Source organism: Mus caroli, unplaced genomic scaffold (genome assembly GCF_978045245.1).
Source record: "Mus caroli unplaced genomic scaffold, Mus_caroli_1 scaffold_4, whole genome shotgun sequence".
Lineage (NCBI taxonomy): Eukaryota > Metazoa > Chordata > Mammalia > Rodentia > Muridae > Mus > Mus caroli.
Window position 1 is genome coordinate 30,103,200 of NW_028227259.1, and position 23,246 is coordinate 30,126,445.

Below are 23,246 nucleotides of genomic sequence, written 5' to 3' on the forward strand. Positions count from 1 at the left end.
AATGTGTGACTGCTGTGTTCCCCAGCAATCACCACGTCCTTGAAGCCCACTGCTTCCGGCTCTTACAATCTATCCACCAACTCTTCTTCAAAGACCCCTGAGCCTCGGGGGAAGGGAAGTGAGACAGACATTGTGTCTAAGGGCTGAGCCGATGTAAAGAAATAGCTTACCTATAATTTAAGGCAATCATTTTGATTTGTATCAAATATGTCTTTCATAAGACCATGGAAATTAAGCCCTGCCCTTTGTAAGAAACCCTTGGTAAACATAAACTGTGGCTGGTAGCTGTGTCCCTGGGAATTAACATTCTTGCTTGAGAAACTCTGTCTCTTTTAACTTTCTGGTGCATACTAAGAGAGTGATCAGCTTTGGAAAAACATCAAGAAGAAAATTATAATTGTAGGGAAATGAAAACTCATTATACAGTTGATAATCCATTTTACGTGAGACACTAAACCAATCACTGGGTAGATTACTACATCCATACCAGATCTAAGAGTGTAATGCTTGAAAACAAGACATATTTCAGGAATAATTTAGGCAAGCCTTGGTTCATCCTGAGCACAGATATCTATCATCTCCAGACTGCCTGGATACCGGGCCTGGGTTAAAGGGGGCTCTTAAGAAGGAGAGTTAAGATGCTGAAGTTCTCAGAGGTCAAAAGGCATGGACTCTGAAGGCACAAGTGGGCATCAGTGTGGAGGGAGGGAGGGAGGGAGGGAGGGAGGGAGGGAGGGAGGGAGGGAAGGAAGGAAGGAAGGAAGGAAGGAAGGAAGGAAGGAAGGAAGGAAGGAAGGAAGGAAGGAAGGAAGGAAGGAAGGAAAAGAGGTAGAGAAGGTCAAGTTTTGTGGCCCCTATGCTCAGTACATTCCAGCCTGGGGCCCCATGAGCCACTGAGACTTTGTCCTTTCAGTGTATTGAAGTGTGGAGACTGACAGTGCCCACTGCCTTGGCTGCTCTTAGTGGAGGGGATTTCTAATCACAGCAGGTAGGTCAGGCTACATTTACCAGGAACCCGGTGCTGCTGTGTCTTATAGAAATTCAGTTAAAGACACACACACACAAACAAAGAATTCTTACCTGAGGAATACCGAATGGCTGAGAGGCACCTGAAAAAAATGTTCAGCATCCTTAATCATCAGGGAAATGCAAATCAAAACAACCCTGAGATTCCATCTCACACCAGTCAGAATGGCTAAGATCAAAAATTCAGATGACAGCAGATGCTGGCAAGGATGTGGAGAAAGAGGAACACTCCTCCATTGTTGGTGGGATTGCAAGCTTGTACAACCACTCTGGAAATCAGTCTGGTGGTTCCTCAAAAAATTGGACATAGTACTACCGGAGGATCCCGCAATACCTCTTCTGGGCACACATCCAGAAAATGTTCCAACTGTAAGGACACATGCTCCACTATATTCATAGCAGCCTTATTTATAATAGCCAGAAGTTGGAAAGAACCCAGATGTCCCTCAACAGAGGAATGGATACAGAAAATGTGGTACATTTACACAATGGAGTACTACTCAGCTATTAAAAGGAATGAATTTATGAAATTCCTAGGCAAATGGATGGACCTGGAGGGCATCATCCTGAGTGAGGTAACTCAATCACAAAAGAACTCACATGATATATTCTCATTGATAAGTGGATATTAGCCCAGAAACTTAGAATACCCAAGATATAAGATACGATTTGTGAAACACATGAAGCTCGGGAAGAACAAAGACCAAGGTGTGGATACTTTGCCCCTTCTTGGAATTGGGAGCAAGGCACCCATGGAAGGAGCTACAGAGACAGAGTTTGGAGCTGAGACAAAAGGATGGACCATCTAGAGGCTGCCATACCCAGAGATCCATCCCATATTCAGCCTCCAAACGCTGACACCATTGCATACACTAGCAAATTTTGCTGAAAGGACCCTGATATAGCTGTCTCTTGTGAGGCTATGCCGGGGCCTAGCAAACACAGAAGTGGATGCTCACAGTCAGCTATTGGATGGATCACAGGGCCCCCAATGGAGGAGCTGGAGGAAATACCCAGGGAGCTGGGGGAATCTGCAACCCTGTAGGTGGAACAACAATATGAACTAACCAGTACCCCCACCCCCCGAGCTCGTGTGTCTAGCTGCATATGTATCAGAAGATGGCCTGGTCGGCCATCAGTGGAAAGAGAGGGCCATTGGTCGTGCACACTTTATATGCCTCAGTACAGGGGAGCGCCAGGGCCAAGAGGTGGGAGTGGGTGGGTGGGGGAGTGTGTGGGGGAGGGTGTGGGGGACTTTTGGGATAGCATTGGAAATGTAAATGAAATAAATACCCAATAATTTTAAAAAAGACACACACACATACACACATACCCCATGTGTTTAGCCTATAAATCTTGATAAGAAAGAAAAACAAAGATGTGTAGAATTGGAGTTCTACCTGAGATTAGGGGAAGGGCAAAATGTGCCAAGGTTTGGAGGTTGGGGGTGTTGAAAGGAAGTATCCTACCCTTTCTTCAGTCTCTACCTTGTGTCAGTCCTGCCTCCCTGGGTGCTCTGGCCCCTGCTAAGGAGCTGCTGCTGCTGCTGCTGCTGCTGCTGCTGCTGCTGCTGCTGCTGCTGCTGCTGCTGCTGCTGCTGTTGGATTGTGATGTGGTGAGCACTGAGCTGCAGTGGCTTGCATGGATTGTGCTGTTGCAGAGGAGATCCATCTGTATATGTGGCATAAGAATGAGCAACAGTAGAGCCAAATGGCTTGGCAGGTAAAGGCACTTTCTACCAAGGCTGATGATCTGAATTCAATCCCTGGGACTCATGAGATGGAAGGAGGGGACCAACTTCTATAGTTGCCATCTGACTTCCATATACTTACTGTGACATGCACCCATGCACAAATCCATGCAGCATACACACTCAAATATATGTAAGTAATGTAATAAATAATATTCTTAAAGAATGAGCAACAGAAGCCAGCTATGGCCCTGGTGAGATCAGTGAGAATCTTGTCTATCTCCTCCTCAGCAGCATGAGTCTTTGACAGTTTCCTTTTTCTGATTTCGTGGTCAGGGTGCACTGCTCCAGCAAAGCCTGACGTGCACATCTGCTCCTCTTGTAGCTACTCTCTTCACATTTGATGATCACTTGATTATCCCCTCCAGTGAGGGCCCTCTCATGCTCTAATGGCTCCTCCACATCCACTCTCAGCATACACTGTGGCAGGGAGAATGAGAGAGGATCATGATGCTGCTTTCTGCTGTGTGACTTGAGCAGGCACATAGCCTCTTCATGAGGCAATTTGTTCCTATCACCCAGCACAGAAAGGTGACAAGATGGCCTTCAGCTAGCAACTGTCACTTGAGATCAAAAGCTGCCTTGCCTCTCCTCCCTTCCTGACCTGAGTCTCCTTCAGTTCCAGATCCAAGCAGGCCCCCCTGCTTTCTGCTTCTAAGTTCCAGTTGGGAACTCCATGTCACACGTGACCTTGAACAAAAACTTACACTCTTGTTTCTCAGGGAACAGTCAGAACCAGTAAGCAAATACTGTTCTTATTCACTGACTGTAGGACTTCAAGATAATGTCTCTGGTCATCAACTCACTATGTCTCCCAGAATGCACTTGAACTCCTGATCCTCCTGCCTCCATCTCCCTCCTGACTCTCAAATAGTTCTCCATGTTTGTCCATAGTGTGTTTTCTCAGTCTGCTGTGTTAGGGTGTCATTAAGTGAATGGATGACTGAATGCCAAATGAATGAATGAATTAATTAATGCTATATGATTCAACAATGAAGTAAAAAAAGGAATATATACATGATACTTTGTTATTTGTTTGGGTAAGGGGCCCCATCAAAAGAAAGCCTCAGGGCTAAGCTTCAGGAGGTTCTTCCCACTAAGAAACATATGAAGAATGAAGAGCTAAAGAAAGCACTAACAAACAGGACAGCCCAGGCACAGGAGCCTGACCTCCTGTCCCAGGTGTTACCTTTCCCTGATATTTTCTACATAAAACATTTGCCATTAAAGTTGTTCTTGGTGACCTGCAGTGACATCTTCGAATTAGGCTGAGCATGGCAGAGCTGGCATCTCCTCTCTTCTGCACCCAACAAGGTATACAAAAGGCAGGCTCAGGGCATGCCCTGTCTGTGACACTGGCTGTCTGACTTCCAACAGTTCAGAAATGGCCCTGCTGTAGAGAGATGTAGATGTAGAGAGATGTAGAGAGATGTAGATAAATGTGTGGGCCTACCTTCTATGCCCCCAGTCCACTGAGTCAGAGAGCATTCACATGCAAGCAGGTTTAGGAGCAAAAATCTGTGCTTAATGAAACAGGAACAGACCTTAACCTCTCAGCCTCACTTTACCTTGCCCCAGAAAACGAGACCTGTGGGACCTCAACAGAGCACCTATGGGACATATTAAGGCTCCCTGTGGGACACTAGCTAAGACTGTTTTCTATCCAAGTCCCCAAGGGTCCCTGCTTCCCTTTCCATCTGTGCTGCTCTACACAACCTTCAGGCTGAGCCTGAATAGTGGATCTGTAGGTCAAGGACCCCTAAACCCAGCCACCAAGAGGGCCTCCACTCCCTTGCCATAGTGCAAAGACCTTCCCTCCAGTCCAAGCTTTCCCTCCTGGTATTAGTACCTCCCATCTGAGCTGGGCACTGTCCCCAAACAACTGTCCACCAGGACTGTGCAATTGGCCTTCTCTGTCACTGAGCCCCCTTGTCATAGAGCTGGCCAAACAGAAACCACACTCTGCCTGGGTCAGGTCCCTTCTGGAGACTGATGTGACACTGGCAGGCAGCCTTGCCTTCCACTTGGGAATAGCAGTAGCTGTGCAGGTCTGGACAGTACTTGCTGAAGGAGCAAGCTGCCCAGTAGGAAGCCTGGTCCCCAGGTGTTTCCCATTTTATGGACATCTGAGGTCCAAACCACAATGTTATCCTTTGTCTTCATTCCAGCCAGCAGAAAGCAGGAAAGAGAGGCAATGACTGTCACTTGCTGTTCCCTTTGTAGGGTCTGGACTCAGAATATGCCACAGCTAACCTTTAAGGGCTAGTAGATAGTGCCTCCCATGTAACTACGATTCGTTCATTCTTTGTCTGGAAGAAGGGAGGACATGAATTTCCAGGCTCCTCCACTCTGTCTTCCTGATTTCGTTTGGATTTCTGTTTTCCTCCAGCTCCGCTATAGTCTGCTCCAATCACTCCCAGACCACTTGAAATTGCCAGCTCACATGTTGTTTATGATTAACTCATAAACTGTCTCTACCATATGGCACAGAACCTTGCTCAGGTGGAGTGCTTGGGATTTGGTCAATAACGTTAACACAGGCTTTCAGGCACAACACCCCAACATCTGTTATCACTGCACAGTCTTCCTGTGTCTGTCACCTCTCCATTCTTCAGGACACCAGCCATATTGGATTAAGGTCCACCCTCTCCAGGAAAACCTCAGCCTGGCTTACATCTAATGACGACTGTGCATTGACCCTGTTTCCAAGTGAGGTCACACTCAGGGAAGGTTAGTACTTCAACCTTTCTTTTAGGGGACAAATTCTCCCTGTGATTCTGCTCTGGGAACTATATTATTTTCCCTATTTAAGAAGTTTTCCCTCAAACTAAGATGTATATTTTATGTATGATGCCAAGCTCATATGACCCAGACCCAATGCCAATGCTCGCTGGATCAGAGCTAGCATGTTCGTCTCCATACAGTCATGGTTTATTTTGTGCTTTTTTATGATTTACAAGTTAAACCTTTACGTGTATATGATGGTCTTGTTGAACTCCTAAATGAATGTAACTAGTAAATGTATGACATCAAGTGTGTCCTGTGGGGAGAACACTCATATCTCTGCTGAGCACTTCTCATGTGAATGAGGCATTACTAATTCCGGCCATCCCTCTTGACCCATATGCCCTACATCTCACCCTACCGCTTCTCCTAGTTAGGTTTCTATTGCTACGCGATTAAAAAAAAATGGCCAAAGCAACTTTGGGGAAAGAGGTTATTTCACCTTCCAGCTTATAACCCTTCATGAAGGGAAGTCAGGGCAAGAACTTGGGACAGGAATCTGGAGGCAGAGCTGAAGCAGAGACCAGGGAGGGGCTCTGATACTAATTGTTCCCCATAACTTGCTCAGCCTGCTTTTGTATGCACCCCAGACTACCTGCCCAAGGATAGCACCATCTGCAATGAGTTAGGTCCTTCCACTTAGATCATCAATCAGGAAAATACCCTGACTCACAGACTCACCTACAGGCAACTGATGGAGGCGTTTTCTCAACTGAGGCTTCTCTTCCCAGGTGAGTCTCACTATTGTCAAGTTCACCATAATTAAAAAAAAAAAAAAAAAAAAAGACTCGCTGCCTTCTGTCTGTCTGTGTCCATTACTATATCTTTTATAGATCCCACATGTAAGTGAGATCATATACAGTTTCTGGTTTGCCTTCCTGTGCCCAGCTATCACATCAGCCTGAGGTGCCCCAGGTTCATTCTTATCACAATGTCAAAATTTCTTTCTTCCCCTGTCAGCATTCAGACCATGGCTGCCTATGGATCTTCTGCAGGAATAAGAACATGGTTCTCCCCACTCTCAAGTCACCATGAGTCACAGTCCACATCTGGGTAGACAGCACTCACACACACAGTATCTCACATTTGCACACTACTGAACACCTGTCGCATACGGTGGCATGAGAATGGAGGTCTCCAGGCAGTGTGTATGGCCTTGGCCTTCGTCCCCCAAGCCAATAGGAGGTTTATCATACTAGACATACTCTTAAGGTAGTCCATAGAAATTAACAGCATGGCAAATGATTTCATCAGCAACAGAGAAACCAGCCTGTGCTCCCAGGAGCTGAGATGCCCACATTCTCCTCCTGCATCTCACAGAGAAAGCCATCAATGAGTCAGTGTCCTCAGATGGATCAGTGTGTGTACATGTGTGTGCTTCTGTGTGCATGTATATGTCTGTCTTCATGTGTGCTTGGGCGCACATGTGCCTGCATGTGTATGGTTGTACATGTTTATGTGTATATGTCTGTGTGTGCATGTGGGTCTGTCTGTGTGTGAGCATGTGTCTGTGTGTGTATGTTTGTCCATGTTTATGTGTATTACGTGTGTGTATATGTGTGTATTTGTATGTGTACTAAAATTGCTCCCCCAGCAGAGCAAGGAAAAGGAAAGGGAAACCAGATCTTCCTGTTTCCTCATTACTATTCCACTTGCTCAGAAAGGTTTGCTGTTTGTGTTGTTCCGAGTAAAGGGCTCATGGAGTGAATTGTCTTGGTGAAAGGGGGATTCTTCCCCTATCTGCAGATCTCTAGTTTTGAAGTACATCTGGCTCATGCCAATTACACAGATGCCTCGTTAGGAAAGGAATGCTGGGAAAGTGTTCACTGCACAGGGGTGTCCATAAGATGCTATGCTGTCAGGGTTTCAGCTGACCCATCTTTCCCTCTTAGTTTCTTCTCCAGGGCTTTGCTGTGACTGTGCTTGTCTCTTCATTGGCTGTCTCTGCAGTGGCCAGCCACCTTTCTACTGGGTTTGCCTGGGCTCCCTGGAGCACAAGCCAGCAGTGAGGCACCTCTGCTGCCTCCCCAGACTCTGGTCCTCCTCCTCCTGCCCTGCTAGGTCACCTTAGGTGACTGTCAATAGATCCCTTCTAGTCTAGCCCCTGCAGTGCATTCTCTTTAGAAGGTGGCTGCATTTTCCAGAGACCATCTGCAGGGACTCATTACTCACTCTACCTTGTGAGCACTCCTGCAGATCAGGTGACTCTGCATAAAGTCATTTTTGAATCACCTCATTCCAAACTCACACCTCAAAATCACTCTCTCTGCTGCAGAAAACACAAAAAAATTACAAGCCGTGAAGCCTGGTCTGTGCCTTCCTCCTCCTTCTTCTTTCCTTCCTCCTCCTCTCCTCCTCTTCTTGCTTCACCCCTCCTCCTTCTGTCCTCCTCCTCTCCTCTTCCTCCTCTCTTCTGGACCCTCCTCTTTTCCTCCTCTTCCTCCTTCTCTCCTTCCTCATCCCCCATCCTCTCCCTCCCCTCTTCTCCTTCTCCTCCTCTTCATCTTCTTTTCTTCATTCACTCCCTAGCTTGCTCACTCACCTCTGTGTCCTCAAGGGCACTAGAAATGTCCTGTGGAGCTAGATGGACACTGATGAGATCCCAGCACAGCCAGAATAGTTGTCAAGGGGCTACAGTGATCACTGTCACTTCAATAGATGGGGACTTAAAAAGAGACAGGCAGATTATAGCTTGAACCCTGGACCCCAGAACCCCTAAACTCCCTCTTTGTGGCTCTGTATACTAGCCTAGGCTGCCCTGGATGGGAAAAGTCATCTTGACAAAAGGTATGCATATTCTGAGACCTGAGATGAGGCTGTGATTCCTGGAAAACTTCCCTGTGCAGTAAGGAGAAAAACTGCAAAAGCCAGTGGGAGGGAGCTCAATGGGACTGAGCAGGGGGGTGAGGGACAGGATAACACAACTTAGTGGGGCTCCTAATTCCTTCAGTGGGCCTAGGTCCCCCAGGGAGGAGGAGGTAGAGAAGAGCTGTGTACCATCAGAAGGTCCCTTACAGATGCAGCCAGCTCTTAGAGAGACTCAGGAGCCCTCTGACTGGGCTGTAATATGTTTCATAAGTAACACTCAGGCCAGCACTGGCAAGATCTGACTCCTCCTAGTAAGCTTTGCCCCCTACAATCTATTCTGCATCCAAGGTCCTGACACTGGTGCAGTCCCCAGTCCTCCAATGCATCTGCTTCCCCTCCATACCCATGTTGGCCTGTAACTCCCAACTATCTCAGCTTTCTCTATTCTTGGCTAAGTAGACACATGATTTTCCTCCTGTGTGTCTTCAACTGCCTGAGTTGGCTCCCTACCTCTCCAGAAACACAGAGCAGGTTGGGGTAACAATGGCCAGCTGAATGGACCCTACCTATGGCATGAGGGAGACATTATTTTAATAACAATCTAGAAGGGCTTCTCATCACTGTGAGTTTGTTTCTGAACCAGAGAGGATCCTGGCAGTTGCAAATTCCCAGGACCTGGTTTGTACCACTTGGGCAATATCTTCTCTGGATATGTTAAAAAACACAGTAGACACCAGGTGAAGTAAGGTATGCCTATCATCTCACACTTGAGAGACAGCGGCAGGAGGATCACTAGTTTAAGACCAATCTGAACTATATAGGCAAAGTCCTATCCTAGAAATAAAACAATTGTAAACAAAGAAAGGTAGGCTTTTTCTCCCTGGCCCTACAAAGTTCACCTCTAAGTCTGGTGAGTAGAAATGCCTGTGTGTTAGAAGAATATTGGACACTTCTGATTGGACTCCCACATCTATCTCTGTCCTTTCTAGGATGGGTCCATTTTGTTTTATAGTCACCCAGAGAAAGGGATGGTTTAAGGCTGAGGCACATGTGTGGACACATCCTCCTTCCTCCTCCATGGTAGAGGAGTACATGGATCCCCGCCTCTCATATATTCTCACCTGTTGTCTAAGGTTGTGCCTCCCCATAGCTCCCTCTCTCCTCTGGCCTGTCTTTAAGAGCATGCCACTTTGTGAGCTAGTTTTCTCTGGTGTTTTTGTAAAGTCATATTGAGAGGACAATCTACCTGCTAGGGAGATAGGTCAGTCAGTAAAAAAGCTGAGTTCGATATACACGATACATATGTTAAAAAAAAAAAAGTCAGTAGTCAGTATGTCTGGGCATGGTGGTGCACACCTTTAGACCCAGCATTCTGGGAAGAGGCAAGTGGATCTTTGTGAGCTGAAGGCCAGCCAGCCTGTTCTACATAGAGTTCAGGGCAGCTGAGCTACATGGTGAGATGCTGTCTCAAAAAAAAAAAAAAAAGTAAAACCAAAAAGCCAAGTATGCTTGAATATGCTTACAAATGCTTACACTCACAGGGAGATGGAGATAGAAAGATCCCTGGGATTTGCTGGCCAGTTAGCCTAGCCTATTTGTTGACCTCCAGGCCAAAGAGAGACCCTGTCTCAAAAAAAAGCAAGGTGAACAGTATCTAAAGAAGGACATGTGAAAGAGGAGAGGGATACACAACATAACTGGGACCAGTGGGATCCAGGGATCCAGGGATGCAGGAACCCTACCTGACCAGTGGCACAGTTTCCTTCTGGTCTGGCCTGGGGCCCTGAGCAGACCTTGGGCCCAATCTCTGCAACCAATCCCACAACACCCAGAGGAAGATCCACTCCCAGGTGCTCTAACACACCCAGGATCCCAGGATCCCAGAACCCCAAGAGCTTGGTCACACCAGAATCTCAGGATCCAAGAACCAGCTTTGTTTCCAGGAGCTCTGACACACCCAGGATCTCAGGATCACAGGATCCCAAAATCACAATATCACAGAGACAGCTTGACTCTGAGGAGTTCTGACACAACCAGGGTCACAGGAAGGACAGGCTCCAGTCAGATATAGCAAGGGCAGGTAGCACTATTGAGAACCAAAAGGAGGGAGGCAAGCATAAGCAACAGAAACTAAGGTTACTTGACATCATCAGAACCCAACTCTCCAAACATAGCAAGTCCTAGATACACCATCACACAGGAAAAGCAAGATTCGGATTTAAAATCACTTCTCAAAATGATGATAAAGGAATTTAAGAAGGACATAAATAACTCCCTTAAAGAAATACAGGAGAACACAAGTAAACAATTAGAAGGCCTTAAAGAAGAAACACAAAAATCACTTAAAGAATTTCAAGAAAACACAATCAAACAGGTGAAGGACATGAACAAAGCCATTCAAGATCTAAAAATAGAAATAGAAACAATAAAGAAATCGCAAAGGGAGACAGCCCTGGAGTTAGAAAACCTAGGAAAGAGATCAGGAGTCGTAGATGCAAGCATCACCAACAGAATACAAGAGATGGAAGAGAGAATCTCAGGTGCAGATGATTCCATAGAAAACATTGACACAAAAGTAAAAGAAAATGCAAAAAGCAAAAAGCTCCTAACCCAACACATCCAGGAAATCCAGGACACAATGAGAAGACCAAACCTAAGGATAATAGGTACAGAAGAGAGTGAAGATTCTCAACTTAAAGGGCCTGTAAATATCTTCAACAAAATTATAGAAGAAAACTTCTCTAATCTAAAGAAAGAGATTCCCATGAATATACAAGAAGCCTACAGAACTCCAAGTAGACTGGACCAGAAAAGAAATTCCTCTCATCACATAATAATCAAAACACCAAATGCATTAAACAAAGAAAGAATATTAAAAGCAGTAAAGGAAAAAGGTCAAGTAACATATAAAGGCAGACCTATCAGAATTACATCAGACTTCTCACCAGAGACTGTGAAAGCTAGAAGATCCTGGGAAGATGTCATACAGATCCTAAGAGAACACAAATGCCAGCCCAGACTCCTATACCCAGCAAAACTCTCAATTACCATAGACAGAGAAAACAAGATATTCCATGACAAAACCAGATTTACATAATATCTCTCCACAAATCCAGCCCTACAAAGGATAATAGATGGAAAACACCAACACAAGGAGGGAAACTACACCCTATTAAAAAAGCAAGAAAGTAATATTTCAACAAACCTCAACAAAGATAGCCACACGAACATAATTCCACCTCTAACAACAAAAATAACAGGAAGTAACAATCACTTTTCCTTATTATCTCTTAACATCAGTGGACTCAACTCCCCAATAAAAAGACATAGACTAACAGACTGGATATGTATTCAGTACCCAGCATTTTGCTGCATACAGGAAATGCACCTCAGTGACAAAGACAGACTCATCCTTGCAGCCCCTGCAGCACCCTGCAGCACCCTGCAACCCATCTCCCCAGCTTCAGTTTCTGCTCACCATTCTCTATTTTGTTTTCCCACAGAGGAGATTCTGAAGAGCCACATCGCTCATTGGTGGTCACCAGATGGTACAAGGCTCGCCTATGCCACCATCAATGACTCCCGGGTTCCACTTATGGAGCTGCCAACGTACACAGGCTCTGTCTACCCCACTGTGAAGCCCTACCACTATCCTAAGGTAGGCAAAGGGCAGGCTCAGTCAAACCCAAGTCACTCATGAGCTCTTTTACCCACTGGTTCCAAGTATTGTCAGCCACCTTTGCCAGCAGCACTATAAATGCTTATTATGGCACACTAAAGTCCCATCTTTGTTTAAATGACAAAAATCCAGCACTTCTGGCTCCTTACAGAATGCAGCTTCAGGAGATTGGAAGGACCTCCCCTGTCCCCTATCCCTGGACCTTGGCGAGGCTATGCTGTCCATAGTCACTGCTGGGTCTGGGAGCTGTGTCCCCTAATATCCATATGTTGAAACCACAAGATGGTGGGGCCCTTGAGAGCTGATCAGGCCATGAGTGAGGAGCCTTTAAGATTGAGGTTAGTGTTTTATGAAGGAGAACCCCAGAGGACTCTCCCTTCCACTCCAGCCATGTGAGGAGGCAGTGAACAGGCTTCATGTATGAGGCCCAGTCCCTCACCTGACAGAATCGTTAGTAACTCTGGTCTTGGACTCCAACTCCAAAGCTGTGAGGTTTACACCTCTGTTGTTTATAAGACAGCTGGTCACTGACATTTTGGTATCGTGACCAAAGTAGATAGAGGCAGGCCTGAGCCAGTGGGACAGCAAGAACGGGTGCAGTAGAGTGGGAGGGGCCTATAGATCTCATGTCTGCATCACATACCAGCATCCAAGCACAAGGCAAGTCCTGATGCAGAAATTTCTGTGACCCCCTCACCTGGAAGGAGGCTGGCACCTAGGAACTTGGATGCAGCTCTTAAGGTACACACAGCTGGCTAGCCTACTTCCCAATGGCATCACCAGACTGCCTTAAGACCAGCAGTCAAGCAGGCATGACGCTCTTACTGCTGGGCCCCTGTCAGTACCTTCCTGCTTCTGCCAGAGAACATTTGAGCTGAGGCCTCCTGTTTTGTCTAAAAGCTAGCAGTGCATGCTTCTGTGTTGTGAGAAGCCCTTGGGTCTGTAGAGGACCCATGATGAGAACAAAGGAGACAGACAGGCTCTACATGGTTCCCAAAACCATGGACCAGAGAAAGCAGAAAGTTTGGCTGTTTCAGCTGCCAAACAGAATATTGCAGACCTGGGCAATTCTGACCACAGTAGTTTCCTGCCAGCTCTGTGTCCTCGCTACCACTATACATCCGCAAGGAGGCTGGCTGGCTGGAACTGGGCTGTTGGTGATCCAGGTCCTGGTGAGGCAAAGCTAATGTTGTCTCATGAGTCCCATTTTTAAAATGGGGTCTCAAATGTCCCATGCTGCCCAGGAACTCTCTGTGTAGCTGAAGATGACCTTGAACTTTTGATCCTCTATCTCTCAATTGCTGGGATTACAGGAAGGCATCACGGTACCTAGTTTATACAGTGCCTAGCACACACAGAGACTTGGGTTAAATCTCCAGCACTTTATAAATTAGGCATCGTGACAAGACGCTAAGGCCATCATTGGGCCCCAGCCACATGACCTCATCTAACATCACCACCCAAGAGCATACTCCCAAATGCTACCCACACAAGGCAAGAGCTCAGGCATAATGATTTGGGAAGTAGTCTTTGGGGAGTGTGGCCAATGCCTGTCAGGCTCCCAGCATGGAGGAACATGAGTCCCTGAGGCCACAGCCTTGTCTCTTTTCCTCTCCTGGGACAGTCTTGTATGGATTTGCCATTGACGGGGGTGTCTCTGATTCCCCTACCAGTCTCCATTATAATTTAACGTCTGCTAGCTGGACTCAGTTAATTATAGTCTATGAGACTAAGTCCACATCTCCCTAGCCCCTCTTTATCCCCTAATAACACACATACACACACACACACACACACACACACACACACACACACACACTACCACCACCACCACCAGCCATACATATAAACACCAATCATACATACATGTACACACACATAAACATATATCCTGAACAAATGTCATTGACAACCCAAACTCTAATAGACTCCTTTATTTGGTAGTATGCTCTGGGACATGTGAGGAATTGGAAATTGCCATTTTGCTCAGCTCTTGGGCTTCCATGTTTTAGCAGATACTCCACCAACTCTAACAGACAGTTCTGGCTACTGCTCTCTTCTCTCCCACTCACAGTCAGAGCCCTGTCCCTTACTGTGAGCCATATTCCCTCTAACATAAATGTACAGAGGGAGCGAGGACATCAGGCTAGACCAGCCCCAACGAGGCCACGTCTCTCCCAGCCTCTTTCAGTTCAGAATTTGTTCTCCAGACTGAAAGGATGCCTGAATTGGTCAGGTCTGTGGCCCCTTCTTTACGAAGACCCACCTGTGAGCTGTAACCTGGAGACCAGTGCTCCATACCTCCTGTGTATGTTCCACACTTCGTGACGCTGTGCCTTTTCTGCCCTTCCCCACAGTTTCCTTCCCTGTCATGTGGCTGACCAAGTGCCCACTGACATTGGCAGACTCAGTGAACTGAATTGAATGGGAAAATGCCAAGACTCCTGGGTAGGGAGAGCTAGCCCAAAGATCTCCTTGCCTTTTAAAAATTCCATGGTTTAGACCTGGAGAGAGCTCAGTTAAAATATTTGCCATGCAAGCATGAGGCCTAGAGTTTGAGATTGTGTGCAAACACACACATAATGTCACATGCACACATGTGCACACACACATACAGCCACACACGGAAACACAACTGATCTGTCCTTATCGATCTCCACCGTGCCCAGATAGGAGTCTTCCAGAAGAGATGTTGCTAAAGTCCAGGCCATTTCTCTCAGACTGCTCTCCCTCACAGCTCTGTCCCCTCACTTTGCAGGCTGGCAGTGAAAACCCCAGCATCTCGCTCCATGTCATCGGCTTGAATGGACCCACCCACGACCTGGAGATGATGCCACCTGATGACCCTCGCATGAGGTTGGTATCATGTACTGTTGCATTGGGAACAAATTCAAAAGGAAGCCATCAATGCAGCATCTCCAGAATGGGCTTTCTTGAAGCAATGGCTAGATTCCAAGCACTTTGTTCTTTCAGCCTTCCTTGCTGATGTGTGGTTTGCTTACCTGGGGGAAAAAAAAAGAGGGAAAACACCAGGCAGCATATACTTTAATTCTTTACCATATATCAAGGTGGAGAACCTGCCCCATGAAAGGGAAGGTCCTCTGGAAAAGCATGTCTGGTCAGCCCCTGTCTCAGCTGGGACATTCACACAGCAGACAGATGATACCCATGAATGGCCTGGTACATGAAAACCCTGGAACCAGATTTCAGTAAGCGGCAACCCATTTTCAGGATTTTAGAAGACCTCTAACTGACCAGTTCCTTTAACATGCTGATGGGTCCTGCTCTAAGAAGGCCAGACTTCCCAGTGGGTGGCAGCCATGTGCTTCAGAGGGCACATGGAAAATCATGTGGGTCAATTGCTAGAAATATCAACTTTGTATAGACTGTCTAGTTGAATGAGAGCAGCCAAATGGGATCCCATCTACATGGCATGATTTGAATATCAGCTTTGCCCTTAAAGTCAAGCTATGTGGGGACTGGTAGCATCTAGAGTCTAGTTCCATGGCCACTGTACCTCTCTGGTGAGAACAGTGACAGACAGTGAGTGTAGTATCCTAGGGCTCACACATCTAAGGCACTGCCTGTCTAAATGGACCTGTGTGAGCCAAGAGCACCCTGTTTGGAGACCCAGCAGGTACCCAGGCCAAATTTTATCATCTAACTAGCCTGGGACTTCAGGTTTCAGTCACTTACAAAGCTCCACATTATTAGACGTCTCTGGCAGCTCCTGGGAGAACAAGTGCTTGGCCCAGCTGCTCCAGCTCCTCCTGAGGAGGGTTCCCCACCACGTGCTCATGCTCTGTTCTCCTCTTCCTGACATTGTACCCTCTGTTCCCTACTGTATAGTTTTCTTTTCCCGCAGTGAGTCTCTAAGACAGCAGTGCTCATTTGTTTGAGCAACATGGTGGAACTCAGTAGAATTGTGCAGGGGCTTTGGGTGCTTTGGGGAAGGGGATGAAAAGAATGATATTCAGAGAGGTCCGTGGCACCTCTTCCCCTGCAGAATTCCAGTGAGGGTCTTTTAACCCTTTCTTCAGTGGAACTTGATGCCATGGTGCCCATGGGAGAAAATGGAGACAAACCAGGCTTGGAACCTGTGCTCCGTAAAACGATAACCTCTTCTTATCTCTTCCTACCCTGGACTAGTTTTACCCCTTGCCAGACAGGTTTAGGTACCCTAAGCTTAGGTCTCCTAACCCTGAGCCCAGGCAGCTTCCTAGAGCAGAACCCCTGTGGCACATCACCAGGCAGACCCCTCCATGTGCACTGGCTGAGGAAGGCCAGTCATTTCCCTGATATTGTTAACTAAAATGAAACATCTCAGGTTATTGCTACCTATCTTTCCTGAAGATCCCTCTATTCCATCATTCCCCTCTCAGCCAATCCCTGCCAAGCCTCCTGGGGCCTGGTCTAGCCAATGTGCTGAATTAATACAGAAAGTCACCTGGAAAATTTCAGCCATCTGTTTGAGTTAATTGGGAGTCTCGTTTAGTCAATTTGGTGATGCTGTTTCCACAGGCTTGATTAACTTCAAGGACAATGAAAAATTAGCTATAGTCAGGACATGAAGTTTGAATTCTAGCTTTCAGGTCTTCTGCTTGCTCAAATTTCTTTAAGCTAAATGCAGTAGCATTCCTCGAGAACAACACAAATCTATGACACGCAGATGCCACTCACTATACCTACTGATTCTCTGTCACACTGCCAAGAGGTATTTGTTTTAAAGGCTTATTTGTTTTTATTTTGTATCTACAAGTATTTTGCCTACATTTAAACATGTGTGCAGCACATGTACTCAGTGCCTGCAGAGGCCAGAAAAGGGGTTCAGATCCCCTGGGACTGGAGTTACAGATGGTTGGGAGTCACCATGTGGGTTCTAGGAACCAAACTGAGGTCTCCCTCAAGATCAGCAAACACTCTCCACCTCTGAGCCATCTCGCTGGTCCCAGTAGAGATTCCTCTAAGAAGCACATACAGATATCAGAGTGCAGTCTCAGTGTGAGCACAGTTGACATTTGCCAGTCATTCAACCTGACTGTAAGAATTTAGTAATGAATGAACATGAAACCTACAGTGTAAAGAGTGAGACAGTAATCAGGCAAAGTGTCACAAACATGTAAACAGCCGTGGGCCTGAGATGAATCATGAAAGTGTGAGAAAAATGATGCCATTTGCCCAGGTCATAGACTAAACCAGAATTTCTCCGCCTTGAACCTTTTGAGTCTTATAGGGCTTCTCTGTGCATCACAGAGTCCTGGATCTGCCCTGGTCCCTCTCTACCCACCCCTAGCAATGGATGGAAGAGGCTTCCTGACATCAACAGAGCTCCAGACAAATAAGCCCTGACATGAAATGAGGTTCCCTGTAAACAGACTAGACTCAGTTCTGTGGTCTCAGACATTGCCAGCCTTTCTTGCTGGTTCTCTCCTCTGTAAAAAGGAGGAAAATTCCCATTATAGAAACGTGTAGTGTAGGCATAAATTTCTTGCAACCTACTTTTAATAAGGGTCCAACCTCTCCTCTAGCCCACCACCAAGCAGAGATAGTGGAAAAGAAAAGTTTTTAGGATGTGGGGGAAGTGGACCTGTTAGCAATAGTTCTTTGGGGGCGAGCTCAATCATTTTTCTGAGCAGTTCAGTTCCATAGCAAACACCAAATACAACATAGCAACTTGCAGACCAGTCCTTTAGGCATGCAGACACCACACACAAATGAGCAGCTTCAGTCCAGTCCTCACAGCAGGCAGACACCATACATGAACCAGCAGGTGTAGTTTAATCTTAAAGAAACTGAAAGCTCACCAACCAGCCTGAGGTAAGGCTATGGAAGGGGCACGCTGCCACAGGAACCTCACAAGCAGTTCTTGGGCAAGTGTCTCTCAATGACAGCATTACCACAAGTTGAGCTCAACAATACTATGTAAGGCGAACCAATACATACATGTTATTAAGCACCAATACATACATGTTATTAAGTACCAAAACATATGTGTCATTAGAGTAGAATAGTGAGACAGAGCAAACCAAACCAATGCTCAATGCTCTTACTCCAACTATATGTAGGATCATATTTATACTCCTTCATCACACATCTTTTCATGTGTCTGCTATTCAAAACATCCTTTCACTTATGTCTTCTTCAGGAAAATAGTCTTTTCTGTGTCTGCTATAGCAAGACATCCTGTATGCCCCAGGGGGGAAAAATCATTAAACATCATTTGACATAATTGACTTTCCAAAAACACTAGTAGTCTTCTGGTACCTGTCAAACTCTAGGAGGTTGTGCAGGGACCACAGGTCTGACCCATAGAGCCATCAGTCTCCTGGCTGGGAATATTCTCTGCAGGCCACAGCTCTCCCCTACTTGCCAATGAAGTTCATGTTTATATTGCTAACTGGCTGCTTAGCATCACCACTGGGCATTGTCAATTAAGCGGTCAAACTATGAGTCTCAGGTGAGTCAAGGACTTGAGTTGAAGATTTGGTTTAACTCTAGGCTTAACAAAAGATGCAAGAATGTGTCCAGATGGGTCCAGATGACATTCAAGAAGCTGCGTATCTAGAGATAAGTTGGCAGACATGTGGCATTGAACTTGCTTGGTTCCTGCTGCTCCAGCAGGCAGAGTCCAGAAGAGTCCTCTGTAGCAGCAGGGTTAAAAGCTGCCCAGTCAGTCAAAAGCAGTCAATACAGGAAGGGATACTCACTATAATTCTCCAGGAACTCATTCACCTCTGCAGGAGGGCTGGATGAAGTCACCTAACATTTCCAACTGGCCTCAGAAACTGAGCAGTCTTTACCAAGCTGGAATGCTTGATCCCCTTCCTGCACTTAGGCCTCAAAGCTTCCCCATTCCAGCCTAGGCTACTCCACCTTCACCTTGAACATCTGGATCACATCCTTGACTGTAGCAAGAATGTGTTCCTTCCTACCCATCCTTTCCCTTGCCCACCAGCATCGTCCCCATAGTCTGTTATTCTCCTACCTTCCCCTGAGTCTCCAAACAGTAGCTACAGTGATATTTAAACCACAGCATGTCATGAGGCTCACAGAGAGGGAAAGGACAGCTTCTATAACAGCTGAAGCACTCATCACTCAAACCTTCTACTTGACTTATCATTCCAGCATGCTCCCACATCCCTCACTCCCACCCCTTATCCCAAGAAAGCACTTTCTGAGAGCTCAGGGTTACTTGCTCTCCCCTTTAGAGCCAGGAGAGACACTGGCTTTTCTTTATTGACTTGTTACAGTTTCTGACCCACCTACAATGTGGAGTGAATGAGGCAGGGATGCATGCATACACACACACACACACACACACACACACACACACACACCACTTATAATTCTGTACTACCATTCTGTAGCAGGAAATGGTGTGTTATCTCCGTTCAGGATACATTTGCTGAATGAGTAAATTAATTTAAATATTAGAACCAAAGTTACTATTTCTGTAGAATTTTGAGGATAGATTGTTTCCTTTGTCCTATCTGAATATGGAGACTAACATTTAAGCATTAGACATTGGCAACAGCCTCCATTGAGGAAAGTGAAATAGGGGGGCTGGAGAGGTGGCTCAGTGGTTAAGAGTGCTTGATGCTCTCCCAGAGGATGAAGAATTTGGTTCCAAGCATGTCTGTTGGCAGCTCACAACTGCCTGTGACTCCAGTCCCAGGGGACTCTTGTCACCTTCTTCTGGTCTCCATAGGCAGCCCTATACATGTGGCATACATATACAGAGACACAAAAATAAAAAGTAAAAAAATAATACTTCAAATTTAGAAAGTGAAATGAGACCCTTGCCTCATGTAGGGTATAAAGGGAACTTTTTCAAATACCTCAAGGAAAAGTGAGATGGGCCTGTGGGTAAAGGCACTTGCAGCCAAGCCTGGGCTGAAAACTTGGACCCAAGTTTGATCCACAACCAACTTGCAAACATTGTCTTCTGACCTCCACACATGCACACACACTCACACACACACACAATTCTAAGAAATTTTAATGCCCTTGAAAATGTAGGAAGAAGTAGCCAAGAATCTTGGAAGTGCAGGCCTAAGTCAGCAGGCAGGCCTACAGTCAGCAGGAAGACCTACAGTCCGCAGGCAAGCCTACAGTCAGCAGGCAGGCATAGGGCAAGGAAAGACACCAAATACTGTGTTGGTTTCCCTGACACATGTCTATTCTTTGCCTCTCTCCAGTCTGACTTCCTTGTTACTGTATTACACTGGCCCTGTAAATCCTTCCACATGGCTCCCAGGCCCCCAATTGTTCTATGTGCCATGAACTGTATTAGGCACTAGGGCAATGAAGAGCCTCCATGGGAGTGAACAGTCCCCAAAGCTATGGCAGCCTCCTGCTGTGGGCTGTGAAGAGATGGGGCAGGAGCCAAGTGCAGAGTGAGAAGATCCAGTGGAAGTGTTGGGAGCACCTCATAAATACATCAGGAGCCTGCCAACATCAGAGGCATTTTGGGAAATGTGTAAAGGAGAACCAAGAATAGCCCTGTGATGTAAATAATTCATACAAGAATTCCATACACATAAAAATAAATAAATGAATATGTTTTAAATTATAATTTTTTAAACATAGGTATTATACATTTGGATCTGAATGTAGATAGAAATAAGGCTACTTACAGAGACAGGGATGTATTGTAGTATGTACTGTATTACAAGTGTAAATATAGATGCTTGTTCTCTCCCTGTTTTTCCCCATAGCCATGTAGAGATTGTGAGTGCCCATGAGTGTGTATGTAGCAACCAGCCAACTTACTGTACACCCAGACTGTACAGAGGGAGTAGTGAGAAATCTGTTTCCTGGGTCACTGAGACTGTCAAGTCTTCTCTAACACCAACTTCTCTTCTACATGCAGCACCCATGGCACAGCCTATGCCAACATACATGTGAAACTCAGCCCTTCTCCTTTCTGGTTTAAACACAGTGCCACAATGTGGTGGGTCCTGGCTACTCAGGTTAGGAAGTTCTTCTGGGTGATGGAAGTGACAGTCATTCCAGACAGGGGAGTGAGAAACTTTTGTCCCATAGATTCACTGCAAAGGATGGCACAGAGTCACTACCAATGACTAGATTAGACTCCTTCAGTAGTTACAATGCCTAGCTCATAAGAGTTGGAAATTGGATTCTCAGAAGTCTGATTAGATTCATTTCCAGGGGGAGAAACAGGGAAAATCTGATGTTCAGTGCTGTAACTCAGGTGGCAGGGGCTCCTGGAGCATTCTGAGGATGTTGTCAGTAGACAGTAGTAAATGATGGGCTCCTTGGCAAGCCTGAAAATAGAGTAGCCATCAGCACAAAGCAGCATTGACATCTGAGTATGTCAGCAGCGTTCTGAACAAGTTTCTCCAGACCATGTCATAAGACTGGTGAGTCTGTTGATGGTAAATGCAAAGGGCTTAAGTGACAGCTAGCCTTCTCCCCTGAGCCACAGCTAGCTAACAGGGACACTGGTTTCAGGACATCTGTAAGAGAGCAGGACTTGACAGACTCTGGCCTGCAGTATGTTTTCACATGTGCCTGTGTGCATTAAGGTGTGGGAGAGTGAATGTATACCTGCTGACTGCCAACAGGTCAGTGTTTTGTTTAGGTCTCCCTACCATCTTCCCATCTCAAGGGTCCTGATGTTTCTAGGGCTTCTAAAGATTCCTCACATCCCTCACACTTCCTCCCATAACTCACAGAGACCAAAAAGAAGAAGAGAGTGGGTGACTGCTAACGGGACCCCTGGGACCCCTGGTCCTTTACAGGACCAGGCCTGGGTCTCTAAAGCCAGAGTCCATTGCCACCTGGGATCCTCTCTCGCCCTCAGCTTCCTTTAGAAGCAGAAGTTGCCTCCTCTTCATTCCCTTCTCAGATTCTTACAGTTAGGAGATATATTCAAAGGGCTTACTGTAAGCCTGATACTCTGTTTGGTGCCACCAGCAGGGTTGTTCAAGGACTTGCTGTGAGCAAATCTCTTCCTGTGTCTCCAGGAAAGTGGTTTGGGAGCTTTGTCTTTGAGGATCAAGGGTCCCACTGACTCTTCCATTCCCATGAATTCTCTGTTCTTGCTATAACAAGTCCTGCCAGGGAGCTACCCAGCATATCAGTGTCTTCCTCTGGGGTCCCCTGTGCCTGGTAGAAGAGGAATCCTGGGAATCCACAACTTCAGAAGGAGCTTGTAATCTGAGGGATAGAGTCCGCATAGGCTGAGAGATCTGCTGCCTCGGTGCAAAGAGACACTAGAGTCTTCAGACCAGGGAAACCCAACAGTATCTGACCATCTTATATAAAAGCAATTCAGGGAGTCAGAGTTGACTCTATGATTAAGAAAACTTGCTTCTCTTCCAGAGGACCCAGGTTCAATTCCCAGCACCCACATGACAACTCATAGCCATCCTTAATTCCAATCCCAGAGGATCTGGTGCTCTCTTCTGGCCTTCATGGGCACTGCATGCACACGGTGCACAGACATGCATGCAGGCAAAACACCCATACACATAAAATAAATTTTAAGTGGAAAAAAGACTGTCATATAGTGAAAATACTTCAGAGTCATACTTGGGAGTTAGTGAGCAAATGATATCAGAAACAAGAAAGATTTCCTCTATGAAACAAGAGCCTGCAGAGGTCACAGCATCATAAAAAAGTTGGGTGAACAAGGAAGGGAAATGGATTATAGGCTCTGAGAAGGTTTGCAAGTACTCAGTCACTAAAGTAGGCAAACTCTGCTTTTCCATGCATGCTTGGGCTGTGATAAGCAGGATCTTATACAGAGGGTCTTGATAGAGTTTGGCACAGAGGTAGTGAGCAGGCACTGTGAACACTGAGTCAGCCACAGGAAAACCCTAACTTAAGATCAGATGTGAAAGGTATGGATTCAGTGGAAGGACCCCAAGAGGTCAGAGTGAGTGACTTCCCAGTGTCAAGAATAGAAATAGACAGGGTGGTATCAAGATGTCTGAGCAGAAGATCTGGGGTCACGGTCAGAGTGGAGGAAATGGAAAGAGGAGAGGAAAGCCAGATACCAGACCTTCCCCTACCATCCTCACAGAGGGAAGATGTGAAAGGTATATAAGTGGCCTTGACACCAAGCAAGTGTCTATAGGCTATTCACACAGCCCAGCATGACCAAGATAGTCTAGATGTTCCCTTGGCAACAAGATAGTGTCGTGAACATGAAATTCAAGAAGAACGAAGACC

The 23,246-nt window shown here is 46.2% G+C and overlaps 1 protein-coding gene across 4 annotated transcripts in view; it reads left to right on the plus strand.

Moving 5' to 3' along the window:
* Dpp6 (dipeptidyl peptidase like 6) overlaps positions 1-23,246 on the plus strand; it is an 830,048-nt gene that overhangs the window by 727,342 nt on the left and 79,460 nt on the right. For all 4 annotated transcript variants that reach the window (XM_021163979.2, XM_021163976.2, XM_021163978.3 and 1 more), the window contains exons 9-10: positions 11,872-12,026; positions 14,806-14,903. In XM_021163979.2, coding sequence (XP_021019638.1) covers positions 11,872-12,026; positions 14,806-14,903 — 253 coding nt within the window. The remainder of the gene's footprint in view (positions 1-11,871; positions 12,027-14,805; positions 14,904-23,246) is intronic.